This window comes from Chiloscyllium plagiosum, unplaced genomic scaffold (genome assembly GCF_037043375.1).
Source record: "Chiloscyllium plagiosum isolate Xiang-an unplaced genomic scaffold, Cpla_swu_hap1 HiC_scaffold_25, whole genome shotgun sequence".
NCBI classification, from domain to species: Eukaryota; Metazoa; Chordata; class Chondrichthyes; order Orectolobiformes; family Hemiscylliidae; genus Chiloscyllium; species Chiloscyllium plagiosum.
This window is the reverse complement of record NW_028270163.1, coordinates 37,448,260-37,465,099: the sequence shown is the minus strand read 5'-3', so window position 1 is coordinate 37,465,099 and position 16,840 is coordinate 37,448,260. Positions and strand designations below refer to the sequence as shown.

Sequence of the window (16,840 nt, the reverse complement as noted above, 5' to 3'; positions counted from 1 at the left end):
TATACTAAAATGTTAATTAAAGGAAACAGAATAATTAAACCACAATGTTTCCTTTCAAATAGTTTCATTTATTCTGTAAATTGAATGGCTGGTGGGGGAAATTAACTTACTAAGAAAACATTCTGGGCAAAGCTCTTGGATTCCCACTGAACCGTTCCGCAGCAGAAATTACTTTAAACAATTCCCACTTTTTCACGTCACATCAAACTGCACAAAATCATTTCAAACATTTAAGATCAAATCTACAAGATAAACTTTTCTGCATCCATATAAAAGGTACATTTTGTTATAAATACGTGTAGCTATTTTATGTTTAACTGACATTAAGACAAAGGGATATAGGTTCAAGTTTCCAAAAGACAAAATGAATCTGGTGTTAAAAATATAGAAAGGAAAAACTTCCTGGAATCATTCAACATACCATACTAGCAAGAACTGTCGATCTTTTTTGGATTGATTAAAGTGGACCAAGTGGGAAAGTTTACGTGTATTTATCTTATGATCTTGTCAAGAGAGGTTAACAAAAACAATTCTGAAGTAGTCATGATTTAGAGATGCCGGTGTTGGACTGGGGTGCACAAAGTTAAACATCACACAACACCAGGTTATAGTCCAACAGGTTTAATTGGAAGTGTGCTTCTAATTAAACCTGTTGGACTATAACCTGGTATTGTGTGATTTTTAATTCTGAAGTAGAGATACAGTGAACTCGAAATGTTAATTCTGTTTTTCTCTCTCCGCAGATGCTGCCAGATTTGATGAACTTCAGCATTTTCTGTTTTTATTTCAAATTGTAGCATTCTGCAGCATTTTGTTCTTATAACAAAATAGTAAGATCTTACAGCTATGGCTTAAACATAACTGCAAATGTTCAAAACAAAATCAATAACTATTCATTCCAGGAATGTATCCATGAGAAGAGATGTTATTAAGTGTGGAGCCTTCGAATTACATTTGAATATTCTGGGCAGGGATAAGGATCATCAACTTCTCCCAACAACTTAATAAACTATACAACAAATCAAAGGAACTTCTGTAATAGGCAGTGCTTATTTTGAAGTGAATGGTATGGTCGGACAAAGATTGCAACATAAAGTACGAACATCAGATGAAAGAGAAAAGATATTTATAAAAGAGATTAAATAAAAATGCAAGCAAACTAAAAGATAATATTAAAGATTGAATACTGGATATAATAAAAGAAAATTGGTAGGAAACAAATGAATGAATGTGATGCAAAAATGAAGGGGTAAAATAATTTGTGAAGAGAGAAACTCTATTTACATAGGTTAGCAATGATCAAAGGTCCTGTGTTAAACTAAGCAGATAGGAATTAGTTGGGGCATGGTGGGGACTGATTCCTGAAATCAGAATTCCCTGAGAAGGTAAACTACAATGTTACATTAAACAATGTGATCTTTATATACACATGATAATGTATATTTACCTAATATGTAAGCACTAGGATTTTAAATAAAACAATGAGCTATGGCTATTATTCTGAAGGTGCGAGATTAAATGATCAAAGGGCTTTCTTCACTCAGACCTTGTGATTATGACATTCGGTTCTAAGAGATAGGCTTCCCACCAATATCTGAGTATGGTCAAATAAGCAATAAATAAAAAGATTCACATTTAAAAGCTAATACTGAGACAAATTTAATTTGTGCTGGTGAGTGATTGCCATTGTCTCGTGCATTAAATTATGACCAGCTTGCTACCTTCCCATTTTGGTATTAAAATGATGGCGAAGATCTGTCACAATTGATGGCACTGGTAGAAGTAAATCGAGATTGTGAATTAAGTACATTCCACAGGAAATCCAAATTCAAAAGTATTAAAGGATTTTGGTGCAAGTGAAATGTTTTGTTTAGTGGTATGTTCCTAATATATTAAATGCCAAGTATAACACTTCATAGTGTAATGTCTTACATCTCACTCTGCTTAAAATATATGAAGGAGGGCACAATGAAACAATAATGATAATGATATTGTAACATTGCATCACATCCTGCACTGCAGAATTCATAGTTTTTATCACAGTTCGATTATTTTAAGGAACAATTAAGCTACTGGAGGAGGAACAGCCAAAGGACATGATTGGATTTTCAGAAGACGTTTAATAAAATGTCCCAACTTCGTTTCTGAAGGAACTAATTGTAAATTATCTTGTTGAATTGAAAGCTGGTTTGGTGAACATGGAGCTAGATGGAAAACATGGAGCTGGTGGAGTGGAGGGAGGTGGAGGCGAGGGACAGCAGTGAGCACTGAGATTCCACAGGCATCTGTGTTAAGACCCCTGTCCCTCCCACAGCTGATGAATAGTGTAAAAAAAAGGAATTTTTACACCTAATGATGTAGACAATTAACATGTACAGGGGACAGTGGCTGCATTCAAGAGATCTTGAACCATTATATAACCAGGCAGATAAATTGCATTTAAATACAAATGCACTGTAATGCATATTTGGAGTAATGTGTGCATGCAGATACAGCACACAAAGAAAATATGAGTGTGGTGATTAATAATCACTGAAATTTTCTAGCTAGATCTGTGGCCAGATATTGGTGTGAAACTCTGTAGGTGCAAAAACATTATTCTGATCTTGTTTCTGAAACTGGAGAAGACACACGTTATCCAATCCCTTCAGCCTATTGAGTCTACATCGACCCTGCCAACAGCATCCCATCCAGACCCACCCCCCCATCCTATTCCTGCATTTCCCATGGCTAATTAACCTTGCGCATATATCTCTGGACACTAGGGGCAATTTAGCATGGCCAATCCACCTGAACTTCACATCACTGCACTGTGGAAGGAAACGAAAGTACCAGGAGGAAACCCACACAGACAGAGGAAGAATGTGCAAACTCCACACAGACAATCGCCCGAGGGTGGAATTGAACTCGGAATGCTGGCACTGTGAGGCAACAGTGCTACTCACTGTGCCACCATGCTGTCTGTAAATGTGCACTTACAGAGACTACATGTTTAGTCTTAGGCACTGTATATTCTGAAACATACTGGCTTATTAGACAAGGTTCAGACCACAGCACTTTAAATGTTGTCAGGATACTTGAACACTGGGGAAAGATCATGAAAGGAAATACAGTTCCATCTTTATAATATTAAAAAGAATAGGTGATACAGATATGGGCAGGTGTTTAACTTCAATAGGAAACAATGTCAGACTATCGATAATCAAGGCCATACATTAGGTTTTCTTGCCCCAAAGAACACCAAAAATCTGGAACAAACTCTCAAGCTTCAAAAAAAAATTTGATCCACCTCTGGTTTAGAATGTAATTTCATGTTGTAGAGGTGTACATAAACATAGGCTATCAACATATCATGGAGCAGAATGATTCTAAAACTTCAAATGATATAGAGTTCATGTTGTGTGTGTGTCAGGGATGAAAAGATGAGTTTTGGGCAGAAATACAGATGGCAGCAGAGGATGCTGTTCCTGCAGGAGTTCCACAGCTCCACCTATTCTTTTACTTTCTTTCTCCATTTCCTCCTTTCCATTTTTTCGTGTATCGCCTTTTTCTTCTCTTCTCTCCTTCCTCTTTTTCTTTTTCTCTCGCCTTAGCGCCAGAGGTGAATCCCTGAGCAGCAGCATGAGAGGACAGTGAGTCCTGGAGCAGGGTGTGGGAAGTGAGCCCTGGAGCAGAGTGTAGGCAGTGAGTCCCAGAGCAGGGTGCGGGCAGTGAGTCCCAGAGCAGGGTGCGGGCAGTGAGTCTCGGAGCAGGGTGCGGGCAGTGAGTCTCGGAGCAGGGTGTGGACAGTGAGTCTCGGAGCAGGGTGTGGACAGAGAGACCTGGAGCAAGGTGTGGACAGTGAGTCCCGGAGCAGGGTGTGGGCAGTGAGTCTCGGAGCAGGGTGCGGGCAGTGAGTCTCGGAGCAGGGTGAGGGCAGTGAGTCTCGGAGCAGGGTGCGGGCAGTGAGTCTCGGAGCAGGGTGCGGGCAGTGAGTCTCGGAGCAGGGTGCGGGCAGTGAGTCTCAGAGCAGGGTGTGGGCAGTGAGTCCTGGAGCAGGATGTGGGCAGTGAATTCTGGAGCATGGTGTGGGCAGTGAGTCCCAGAGCAGGGTGTGGACAGTGAGTCCTGGAGCAGAGTGTGGACAGTGAGTCCTGGAGCAGAGTGTGGGCAGTGAGTCCAGGAGCAGGGTGAGGGCAGTGAGTCTCGGAGCAGGGTGCGGGCAGTGAGTCTCGGAGCAGGGTGCGGGCAGTGAGTCTCGGAGCAGGGTGCGGGCAGTGAGTCTCAGAGCAGGGTGTGGGCAGTGAGTCCTGGAGCATGGTGTGGGCAGTGAGTCCCAGAGCAGGGTGTGGACAGTGAGTCCTGGAGCAGAGTGTGGACAGTGAGTCCTGGAGCAGAGTGTGGGCAGTGAGTCCAGGAGCAGGGTGTGGGCAGTGAGTCCCAGAGCAGGGTGTGGACAGTGAGTCCCGGAGCAGAGTTTGGGCAGTGAGTCCAGGAGCAGTGTGTGCGCCGTGAGTCCCGGAGCAGGTTGTGAACAGTGAGTCCCGGAGCAGAGTGTGGGCAGTGAGTCCAGGAGCAGGGTGTGGGCAGTGAGTCCCAGAGCAGGGTGTGGACAGTCAGTCCCAGAGTAGAGTGTGGGCAGTGAGTCCCAGAGCAGTGAGTGGGCAGTGAGTCCAAGGCAACGACTGGCGCGGGGGATGCAACCCTGGAACATACCTTGGAGCAGCTGAGAATTGGAATGGAGCAGACTAGAGGCTAAAAGTGTAGTGAGGATTGCTGTTGGACTGGAGTCTGGTGCGGGTGTTAGATCGTATGCAGAGGTCCTGCGCTGAACTGCTGCAGTGTGATGTTTATGTAAAATGTTTTTGACCTGTCTGTAAAGTCAATCCTTTAAAGATGTCTAATTCCACACTTTTTTTTAAACTCTATAAAGTAACTCAACTACTTTGTATTCCTCTTTTGTATCCAAGATTTGAACCTAGGTACTTGTACCTAAAATGGCACCGTGAGAAGCAAAGTTAAAAATCACACACCAGGTTATAGCACAATAGGTTTATTTGGAAGCACTAGCTTTAGGTGCACTGCTTCGTCACAGACAACCACCTGATGAAAGAGCAGCCCTCCAAAAGCTTCCAAATAAACATGTTGGTCTATAACCTGGCATGTGATTTTTAACTTTGTATACCCCAGTCCAACACTGGCACCTCTAAACCATAAGAAGCAGACATTGTAAAAGCTTTTCACTGTTCTTCTACAATGAAGCACGTGACAACAAAGGATATTCTATTCTATTCTACGTTGGGGTTCTAATTAATCATTTCTAAGTCAGAGAACATTTATGCAAGACTCTTAATATTCAGTTTAAACAGGAGTAAAACCAATGTCAAAATCTGTGGATAGCTTGGGTTAAATTTCTTTCCTTTTAAGTTCCTAACTTAATAATAATTGAATTGGAATCTTTTCTACGTGATTTGATTGCCAAATAATTAGAGGACTGATTTTTAAGCATTAAATGTAAAAACCTAAGTCAAACTTCATTAACAACTGCAAAAAATAGTACAAAGCAGATTTATTAGTTTGCATCCTTTCACACTGTAAGGATGCAATCTTTCTTCAGGTCCACTACTATTTTTTATATCATTGTTATCGAACCAATATTAACACCATGTGCTGTGACACATCATCCTTGTACAATGAATATGTTTGTCCCTCTTTTTTGGTTCCTCTTTTGTACTTCCTGTTCATTCTCACGTAGTATAATTGCCTTTATGTGATCACCATTCCTAGTTCTCATTTTTATGAAGAGCACACGCGTCGCACATACAATGTAATGAAAAGATATTAGAGCCACACCGAAACTGCTCACATCCCACAGGTATAAAAACTTCCAGAGTCAACATAATAATGTAACAGCAGAGATCTCAGAGCACAGCCTTGTTCAGGAATTTGGACTTGTTTGTAATTCGCCAGGATAGTGACATTACTCCTTTAAATGAACCTCAGTCACAATTCCCCAAAAAAAACAACTAATAGGGAATTGCAGGTTCTAAAGGAGTCACAACCTTACGATACAGTATTTCATTTGAGTTATTTCAAAAGTATGAGTAAAGCTTAATAGAGATGTATTAATTTATTAGCTACACTATTATTTTAATGTATTATGTGAAACTTGTTATAGCAGCAATGTTTTACAAATCATCATGTCACACCAAGGCAATTAGTAGTGACCTTTTGTAATGTGAGAATGCATTGTGAAATCCTTCATAGATTATGCACTTGAGAAGTACTATACATTTACGTACAGTAAACCACTCCAAGAATCCACTCACTGTGTGTATTGGGCGGGGTGTCTTCATTGCACGGCTAATCTAAAATTCAATCTGAAATGTCTTGTTAATGAACCTTTTCATCTCCACAGTTACTTTCCAGGAGCACTGTAATGATTTATAAAATAGTTTTTCAAGTACACGAGAGAGCCAAGAGAATGCACTTCTGTAAATGAATGTGACATTCTCCAGCAAACTTTATAAATGTAAAGATTTATAGTTTAACTTGTAAATCAGCCCAAGTATGCAGAGATCACTACTTGGCTGGGTATAAATTTCTGATGCTAACCTAAAAGGGGGAGCTGAAGCTTATTAAGAATGACAGCCGATTTCATTAGTTTACTCACATGAATCCTTAGCCAGAGTCTGCTCCTGTGTGACACAGCTACCTCACTACTTCAAGTAATATCCCAGAGTGATGCATAGTCTGTTATTTTAGCATGCAAATTGCCACAAAATCCTTTCCTCACACAATAAATATAAATGAATACATTTCTCCTTGAAATTGCAAACAAATCCAGAAGGTCAACATGCCAGAAATGAATTTTCCACAGAGAGAAGAAGCAATGGTTTCTCACCCAGGCACAACATTACCACCCTCATGTTTCCACAACACATGAGCAGGTTTAAGAATGCTTGGCAGAGAGCTGTTGGCAAACTATTAAAAAGAACCAGGCCACAGATTAGATCAAGTTCCCCTTTTAACTGACAATTGGGAGACTATTAATCAAAGGGGTCCTTTAGATGCAGAATAGGACCTGTATCATTTACAAGGAGTCATACTTCTCTAATTCTGTTAAATAGATCATATTTCAGAAAGTCAGTTGGTTTCACAGGAAGTGAGACCTTCTCATCAGTTTGACCAGAAAGATCACGTGATATATTTGTGGCACTGGCCAAGTATCAGGGTTTTGAAACATGGTTATCAGAATCCTCAGCAAAACCCATTAAGAATAACACATAAATAACATTCACACGTGTACACCTGCATCCATATACACACACAATAGCAAAGGCTGTATTTAGCTGGACAGCAATTTGGTTATATTCTATCATAGAGTAAAAACATATAATCAAAATTTAAGACAGCTAGATTTACCAGTCTTCGGAGAGATAAAAAAAATCTGTCAGTGATCACTTTATCATGGGGAAATTGTACGAGGTATGTTAGTGTGAGACCTTTAGCTCAAAGAGGACAAAGAAATGAATTGGGCTTTTGTGTTTTAAAAACATTGTCTTCTTTTTCAATGTCTGTCATAGATTGATTATAGATTGTGAGTTAATGTTTTAAAAATGTATGGATTATTGCCTGGAAATGACAAATGTTTAATGTGCTCATATCAAATTCCTCTCTACTATCTTACTGAAGGCGTGAACAATATATTTTAAATGAATTAATGCTTCCATTAAAATAGAAGGAAACTTGATACAAGTGTGTTAAGTGGTCAGATGATAAGATCGCTCACAATCATTTTCAGGCTTTCTCGAGTGGGAAGAGAAGCTTCAACCCTTCGTATAAAACAGGATTTTGTATCAGCACAAAATTACCCTACATCATGAGAAATGCTATTGACTCACCTGAAATTAAATTTCAACGTTGTTACTGATCTGTCATCCCAGAGGGATCACTGCTGGCTACAAAAATGGGGATCTGGTTCTATAACAGTTGGAGTGTATTCAGTGTCATCGCTGTCTATAAACCCTTCATCACAAAGATCCACAATAAGTGCCCTTTCCACGGTGTTCAATGTCAATTTGTAGTTTTCTTTCATTTAGTTGCTCAAGAAATGTAAAATTTGGTTTGTAAAACTGATGGCACTCATTATCATTTCTGTTTGAATGTACCTAGGCCTTGTCTGTTGCACTGACTAAAGAAGTTTTAAACGTTATTAGTCATGCTTCAGAGCAACAATAAACATGTTCCAATGAACTGGTGAGAGCAAAAGTATTTTCTGTTGTCTTGAATCATGGTAATGTTAAATTTAATTCTTGGCACTCTGAAAGGATCCTTTCCTGTTTCCATATGAGATATTTAAGTCATTTTCAAAGTTAGTTCACAGCTGCTGTATCAACCCTGGGTAGGTCTGATTTAAGTAAACTTCAGTGAATGAAACAGTTACTCTGTCCAACCTAGCCTAACAAATACTAATGGAGCGCATTACGAAATTACTAAGGTATCTTCATTGGACAACCTGACAACAACCCTATTCCATTATCATCCTTTTATATTTTAAACAGGTTTCACTCGTGAGTCAGGTAGAGCACCTCAGTTTAAAGGACTCTGTTAGACTCAAAGTTTGGCCTAAGGGTAATGGAGGCGAGAGTCACGCCTACTGGCCCTGAAAGCAAATCCAAAATGGTCATGTGGGCAGTTGATTTCCAGAATGGAGATTATAAAGGCCCGCTTGGTTCTCTGACACTGTGTACTAGTTGCTTTAGAAGCTGCCAGATCTGCTCGCCCTCACCTCTCTCAGATAGCCTCTGTGACTCCAGGATTTCAAATCCTGCCCCATGTATCCCATGCCACCTCTGTAACAACCCAGTGCACCCTTCCACGCTCCTATCATATTCCTCCACGGATGTAATGTCCTCATACATCTTATGTATCTCCATGTTATCTCAGGCCCTCACCCACCCATTCATGACAGTCATCGCCCTTTGCTTCATGTCAACGCATGACCCCACCCACCTCATTTTCCCATACCTCTTCTGAATGACAAACCTTAACTCACATGCTACATCATAGCCCAAGCCAGGTCATGTCCCATGTCTCTGTCAACATCCATGATGCCTCAGAGCCCCATCCCTGTCAACCATCAGCAGACTTCAGGAACCATGCAAAGAAGAAAAAAACTAACAACCTAATAGTGTTCTCATTTATATACACTTATAATGAAAGAAGCTCATAAAACCATTCAGATGGTTCACATTTTATAGAAAAAAATCTACTCAGAGCCCACATGAAAGATACCTAATCCTTTACTTGCCTTGAATCTACCTGTGAACTTAGAACCATCTAATTCCTGCTCCCTCCCATACCCTTTGACCCCTTTACACTTAAGAACTATAATCTAATTGCTTTGTGAAGACATTCAATGTTTTGGCCTTAACCACTTTCTGTGACAGAGAATTACATAGTTCCTTTAGCATTTTGTATCTGTCAATGGTTTTGTTAGCATTCTGTGTGTCAGAGAGAGCAGTGGTATCCAAGGCCCCTTCAGGGAGTCTTCAACATCTTTCAACCAGATCTTCAGTGTTATCCCTACTGCCAAATGCCAATCTTCCCCCATATTGGGATACCTTCCGATCCTAAACATTTCTCCAACCTGAGCGGCAGCCTTCCCCAGCTAATCTCAAACATCCCTTCAAATTGTTGGTCTCACCCAACCCCAGATTCCCATCCCACAGTCATCAGGCTGGATCTGAAATCCCCTTTGCATTGCCAGATGCCATGTCCAGCCTCTTTCCACTACTGTTCTCTCTCACACTCTGCCCCCACCGAAGGAAACTTTGTAGTACAATCGTGAGGACCCAGACTCGCCAGCAGCAGGCCTCCACAACCCCAGGTTCTTTGTGTAATTTCAGAAACTTCAGTCCCGTTTGCATACATTTCCTGTTAATATTGCCAATATTTATTATCACATCCATGAACAATTAGGCTACCGTCCAATACAAAAATTGCATTGTGATATCTGCCTTTACACAGATTTTTCTCCCATGTTGCTGTTTCTCCATTTATCCTTGGGACAGCTACAGGAAGCCTCTGGCGGCATATCAGTTAAAACATTCAATCCATCTGTAAAATATTATCTCACCACCGAAAGAATTGTGTGGAAGGGAAAAGAGCTACATTGTTGGAGAAAGTGCATGTAAACAGAAAACAAAGAGTGGGAGAAAATACAGGTTTTTCAGATTGAGGGAATAAGGAATCATTGTAAGAAGAGAGCTTCTTCAAGGAAGGCATCCTGAGGAAGGGCTTATGCCCGAAACGTCGATTCTCCTGTTCCCTGGATGCTGCCTGACCTGCTGCGCTTTTCCAGCAACACATTTTCAGGAATAAGGAATCAGCATTGGACATGTCTTTTCCTTACAATGCATGCAAAAGATTTTGGAATTAGTCACAAGAGGAATTATATTGAAGTTTATTAACAATTGCAAATGAGAGGATATGGAAAACCCTCAGGAAAAATGCAGAGGTTACTGATGGGTTTGAGGAGTGGGCAGATAGGTCCAGTGCAGAAAAACTTAAACCCTGAATATTATTTTTTTTTAAAATGAAAGGGCGCTGAGATTTAAGCAAGCAGAAACATATATCTTTAAAGATAAGAACACAAACAGAAAAGATCATAAAAAAGAAACATAGAATGGTGCCTTTAATAGTTTAGGTGCACTGAATATAAAGTGATATTAAACGTGTATAAGACATTGATCAAGTTGAAGTACTGTAATAAAGTCTGGGCATGCATTACTAAGGAAAGTATTTGAATTACTCGAACTATAAGAGCTTAGGTAAGGAAAAAAGCTTTAAAAACGAAGGCTCATTTCCCAGGGGTGATAAAGACTAAAAGCAGATCACGTTAGAGGTTTGCAAAATGATGAAGGGTTTTGAGAGGTTAAATACCATAGTGAATGACTTTGTTCACTGGTTGGTGAATCACAATCAGAACCTGGGCTCTGAATTGGAGGATTCCAATTCCAAACACCAACAATGGTCAAACTGGACAAAACAAAATGTTTTTTTGTCGGAATTCCTATGTATTTAAATAATCATTAACAGAAAAATACAGAATAAATTAAAATAAATGTTTTCACCCTAAGAATTCTTAAAAATTAAACAATTTGTGACAAATGTCAACTATATGACAATTCTAAAAAATAAATGAGCAAATATTCACAAAGAAAGAAGGCTATGAGAAAGATCACTGCAGTTAAACAGTTATAATCAGCTCAGCCCTAATGGGTCTAAAGATTTTACTCTGCTTTACAAATTCTGTTTCCACAATATTTTTGTTTTGTGATCTCAGGCTTTGAAGATTGCGTAATGTTTACAATAATTGATTAAACTAATGGTTATCAATAGTTTTGACTATGCCACATGTCACTGAAAGTCAGCCTTAATTAGATACACCAAAACAATATCAACACAAACTACTTCAATGTATAAGGCAATGAAGGAATTCCTTCCATTTATAGACTTATTAGTGAAAATATATTTCCGCTGATCAAGTGATGATGTCTTTAGCTAACATTGCACTATATACAGTACAAGATGGTAGTGTTCAGCACAATTCAAATGCTCAGCAACTATACAAGCATTGATGAATGATGCATGTACTTGGCTAAAAGAGGGATACCGAAAGGGATTCAATGATGTGAAACAACTTTAAGAGCATGACGTACATTGTCTACATATATTCTCCAATGGCTTGCATTTTTGGAAAATACATTTCCAGTCCTGGAGCTATTCAACATGTCAGCTATGGGTCCACTGGTAACAGTCCCACATTGGAAGATTGAGAGTTCAAATCCCACTCTGGAGACTTGAGCCCAAAAATCTATGCTGACACTATACTGTGGTGCTAATAAAGTACTGCATTGGCAGTAGTGCAGCCTTTGGATGAGATGTTAAGTCAATGTTTACTGTCCTGTCTACTGTCTCAAGTAAGCAGTAGAAGGGTTATCCTTAATTTCTTGATTAATAGTTATTCTCACATTCAATTTAAAAATACATATTATCACATTGCTGTTTGTGCAAGTTTGCTCTGTGCAAATTGGCTTCTGTCTCTCTTGTAACAGGAACTGAACTTCAAAAGGTACTTCATTTAAATTAGACTCCCTACAGTGTGGAAACAGGCCCTTCAGCCCAACAAGTCCACACCAGCCCTCCAAACAGTACCGACCCAGACCCATATTCCTCTGACCAATGCACCTTACACAATGGGCAATCTGGCATGGCCAATTCACCTGGCCTACACATCTTTGGACTGTGGGAGGAAACCCAAACAGACAATTGCCCGAGGCTGGAATCGAACACAGGTCCCCAGTGCTATGAGGCAGCAGTCTAACCACTGAGCCACCATGCTGCCCAAAGCATTTTCTTCTAAAACATTTTGAGATATGCTGAACTTGTGGAAGACTCCACAAGATTTCTTCCTTTATAGGCTCATCCAATCATTATATTACTTTTTTTAACATACATATATACAATAAAGACAGAATTAAAACTTTGAGGAGAGTATCAGACAAGTACATTAAGTTTTAATAATTATTAGTATCAAATGTAGTTTCTAGACTACAGATTTTTTTTAAATCAACATGATTCCTGAAATAAATTCTGACTTGGACTTTCACAGAATTGTTGTGATTATAAAAATAATAATTATTTGTTAAAATATGCATATGAGTACAAGACAATCCAGACTTTGCTGATATCTACACCATGCTAGCTGCATATGCAGTCCCTGGCTCCTTAGACACAGATGTCTGTGCCCATACTGTATTAAGCATCAATGAGGAAAGCTCTGCACACACAGATCTACAATTCAAAGCACATCACACCACAGTCCAATGAAGAATAATTATTCCAGCTCTGCTGTTTGTGTGTATGTGTAGGGAATCCCACTGAGAATAATACTCGGCTCAAGGCCACCAGATGTCTTACCACCCAGACTTCCACTCAGTCATGTGCACAGAATCACTCCAGCTGAAAGTGGGAAGCTTTATTTAAATTTACAAGATTTATTCAGTCTCTTGGGGTGCTCCCCAACTGTGTTTCTTACCTTCGTGGGAGTGGGAAAACCAGATCTGTGATGTCGCTGAGTGTGGACTTCGAAAGGCGGGCTCCGAGGGGGAAGACGTGGGTCCCGCAGGATGAGCAGGTGCTGACCCCAAGCTGCTGGCTAGGAAACTTCCCATGAACGTGGCTGATGAATTTCCCATCAATGCGTTGCCTGATGGATCCAAAGAAAAGAATAAAACACCGGCAAGGTTAGTTCTGTCTTGCAATTGATCATAATTTTCCTATATGTTATCTATAGTGAGCGATCTCTATCTTTGCTTATGTTACTAGAATCGTAACCAATCCGTCGCAAACACCCCAGGGTACGAATGAGACATTAAGCACAAATAAACTGAGCTTAGAGAGGCTGCTGCCACCTGTAATTATTAACCACTGTGCTTAGTTGTTTATCTGCTTTTCTTTGCAGGCTCTGCAAACTCCAACCTAACTCATTCTTTTCCATCTGATCTAGGTCTGTACTTGCATTTAAAATTGCACAGTATTGGGATGGAAGCCAACTCTCAAGGGTCCCACTTGATGTGAGTTTGGGCACTTTCAACCCAGATCTTAGAGCAGCCCACAGCTTTCAACCACCCACAACTTGGCACAAATATGTGTTCTCATCCAGAGTCCAGCAGGATGGTTGGGATTGGAAGGACTTTTTTCTCTGTGGTTGGCGTTAATGCAACATGGGACAGGGAGAAAGGAGCTTTGTTTTGCAGCTGTCTGAGCTAAATCTGAACTGTGGGAGTCCGATGCTGACCCCGAGCGGCAAAATTGGAAATATACTTAATTACTTCACAATGACATCTCTCTCTTTGAGGAACCTAATGCATGCATATGGATACAATTAACAGAAGAGATGTACCAGCTATTGATATAACATCTCCGGAAAGATACAGAACCAAAGCCATTTGCATTGGTCAGCAAGCTTCGATTCAACGTAAGGGGCTGAAAATCCTTAGCCTATTCAACAAACCCCCAAGAGGACTTCCAGCTGTGTATATATTGGGCACTTAGACACATATACACACATCACACACACACACACGAAACACATTCAGTTGGGATAATATCTCAAGGATAGATCTGAATTGTTAATTCTGCTTCTCTCTCCAAGGATGCTACCTGACCTGTTGAACGTTTACAGCGTTTTCTTGTCTTACTTCAGATTTCCAGCAACTCAGTATCTTGCTGTTACATTATGACTGAGGTTTCAGACTTGCTGTTTTCTCATCACAAAACACGTTTAAAAGGTAGATGATTGCATGCATGTGAGAAAGGAGCCCAGCTTTCATTTACATTATCAAAAAATAGTCAGGACAACTGAATATGGTAAAAATCCACAAACAAAAGAAAGTCGGGAGTAAGTAAAGAGCCATGACTTATATACTGGATGTGTACTGAACTGTTATCTATTGACCGATCATGGCCAATATTACTGCTGGATCTGAAAAATGTGCATCTAGAATGACCATATCCAAGTCTTGGTTTAGTTCACTTGGGAACACTTATGCCTTATTATTAGATTTGTGTTAATTCATGGCTTTATTAATGGCAATGCATTATCCCAAAGCAGTGTTGAGATTCTGTGATCCAAGTGAGGCTTAAATGCATAACCTTACAAGACTGTTCACAGTGACAATAGTTATCACCTGGCAGACATTACTCTCTTGGTGAGCAACACCAAATCAGATTAACTAGCCATTCATCTCATTACTGTTTTTGGGCCTTGCTGTGTGAAGATTAGCTGTCACATTTTCTTAGGTTATAACGATGACTGCATTTCAGAGTTAATTTATTGGTTGCAAAGCCAATTAGCAATTCGTCAAGATGTGATAACGCACTGTAAAAATGCATGTCCTTTCTCTGTCCATTGGGAAGAGGATGCACTTTAACAAACACTAACAGCTGGGAGATAACAGGACAAAAACTGAAAGAAAAAATATTCAATACAAAACAAAAAGATAAAATGTTGGAAATACTCAACAGGACAAGCAGCATCTACAAAAAAAAACAGTATTAACATTTCAGGTTGATGTCCCAAGGGTTAATTCTCTACAGATGGTGCTTAACTCGCTGAGAGTTTGCAGCACTTGCTGTTTTGACTTCAGATTTCCAACATCTGCAGTGTTTTGCATTTGTTTTAAGGAAAATAAATCCACTTGCAAATAAAAGAGGTCATTTAACCTTGCTGTATAGCAGACACGACATGGTTAATGGATAAAATGAAGTGAAACTGGTATCATATGTCCTACTTTTGCTGGCATTGTTTCAGCATGGATACATAGGGGAAGAACGTGTTTTGCTTGATTCAGGCGTCCATTCTTCATGTGGCCTCAGGCTAAACTGGTACTTTAAAATACATCAGCCAGTTTTTACAACCATGCAATATTTTAAGAATGTTCGTGGGAAGCATGCCTTGGCCCCCCCCCTCCGCAGAACCTCTTTGTATGTAGCATTTGTCAGACAGTATCTGCTCTATCCGATGATCCTGAGTAGGCGCTAACACATGCAGGATACACCAAAAGCTTTTATTGAACAATTTAAGCAATTATCATTTCACTGCAAGACTGGGAGCGACTGTTAATGAGGCAGAGGGTCAGTGGGTACAGGGCATGAAGGAATCCAGCTTTGCCAGTTCGTACACCCATTACAATTTTCCACAGAGCACAGATGCTGGAGACACAGGCACATTCAGCCAGTTGTACAGATGCTCACTGTTTGCTAGTACAGTAGTAACACACATCTGCAGTCTGAGGAGACAGCAAGCTGTAGGGATATATGTGAAGTGAAGTGAAGCTGGGCTATAGCAAGGCAATTAGAACATTAGTATAAGCCAGAAAACTGAACACTGGCTGGAAATGGAAACCCTTGAGGTGGCTTATTGAAATTGTAGTTGAGAACCCTACTCGTCAGAAGTCCATTCCCTAATGTTACAAGCTCCAATGGCCTCCCCAAAGCAGGGACTGTACAACAACTGGCAAATTGTCAATGAAGGAGTAAAATTATTGGCGCCTGAACAATGTTAATGGTTCCCCCAGGAAGCTCTCGACAAGCTCTCTGATGGAGGAATGCATCAGGGATCCATCCAGACTTGATTTGCCCATGATTTATCCAGCACCACAATTACTTCGCCCACCACCAACTGCCTCACTACTTCAGGAAAATCCAGCCCTCTGAGCTGGCTACTTGCAATGTCCAATTTGTGTTTGCTTATTTCTTTCTTTTATGCTACTGATTTTGCTTGGAGATATTCCTTCTGCCAGCCTGCTTTCATCTGTCCTGCATTCACAACCTTTATTGCCTCTCATTTGTTTCAAAGTCCCTTGGAACTGAAGGTTAAAATGCTTCTAAGTGTCCCTATCCATCCATGTCCATGGATGCAGTAATCTATTTAATTGGCACAGCAATACTATACTATCTAGATATACCTCATCTCATCATCATCATCTTGGGTTGCCTCTCGGGCTTCTGCTCAAATGAATTGCAGCTTTCCTTGCAGACTGATTATTAAAGTCCAAATCTGATGGTTTAGCATTAGATGTTTGGATGCCAGATTCTCAAGCCAATGATTAAATTAGTTATGTTAACTACCACAGTCTTGTTTCTGGCCTGTTAAAATTTCACAATGGACCCTTGGTGAAAATGCACAAAAACAAAATCCAAGAAAAAGGTGTCCCAGTGAGATCTTTAAAATGACAATCCTACCTAGTAGCTCATGCTGGTGAAATTGCATGCAGGTGGTTATATACGA

At 40.1% G+C, this 16,840-nt stretch overlaps 1 protein-coding gene across 6 annotated transcripts in view; it reads right to left on the bottom strand.

Moving 5' to 3' along the window:
- The window catches only part of bahcc1b (BAH domain and coiled-coil containing 1b), a 248,990-nt gene that overhangs the window by 180,908 nt on the left and 51,242 nt on the right, over positions 1-16,840 (bottom strand). For all 6 annotated transcript variants that reach the window (XM_043714770.2, XM_043714769.2, XM_043714772.2 and 3 more), the window contains exon 3: positions 13,085-13,255. In XM_043714770.2, coding sequence (XP_043570705.2) covers positions 13,085-13,255 — 171 coding nt within the window. The remainder of the gene's footprint in view (positions 1-13,084; positions 13,256-16,840) is intronic.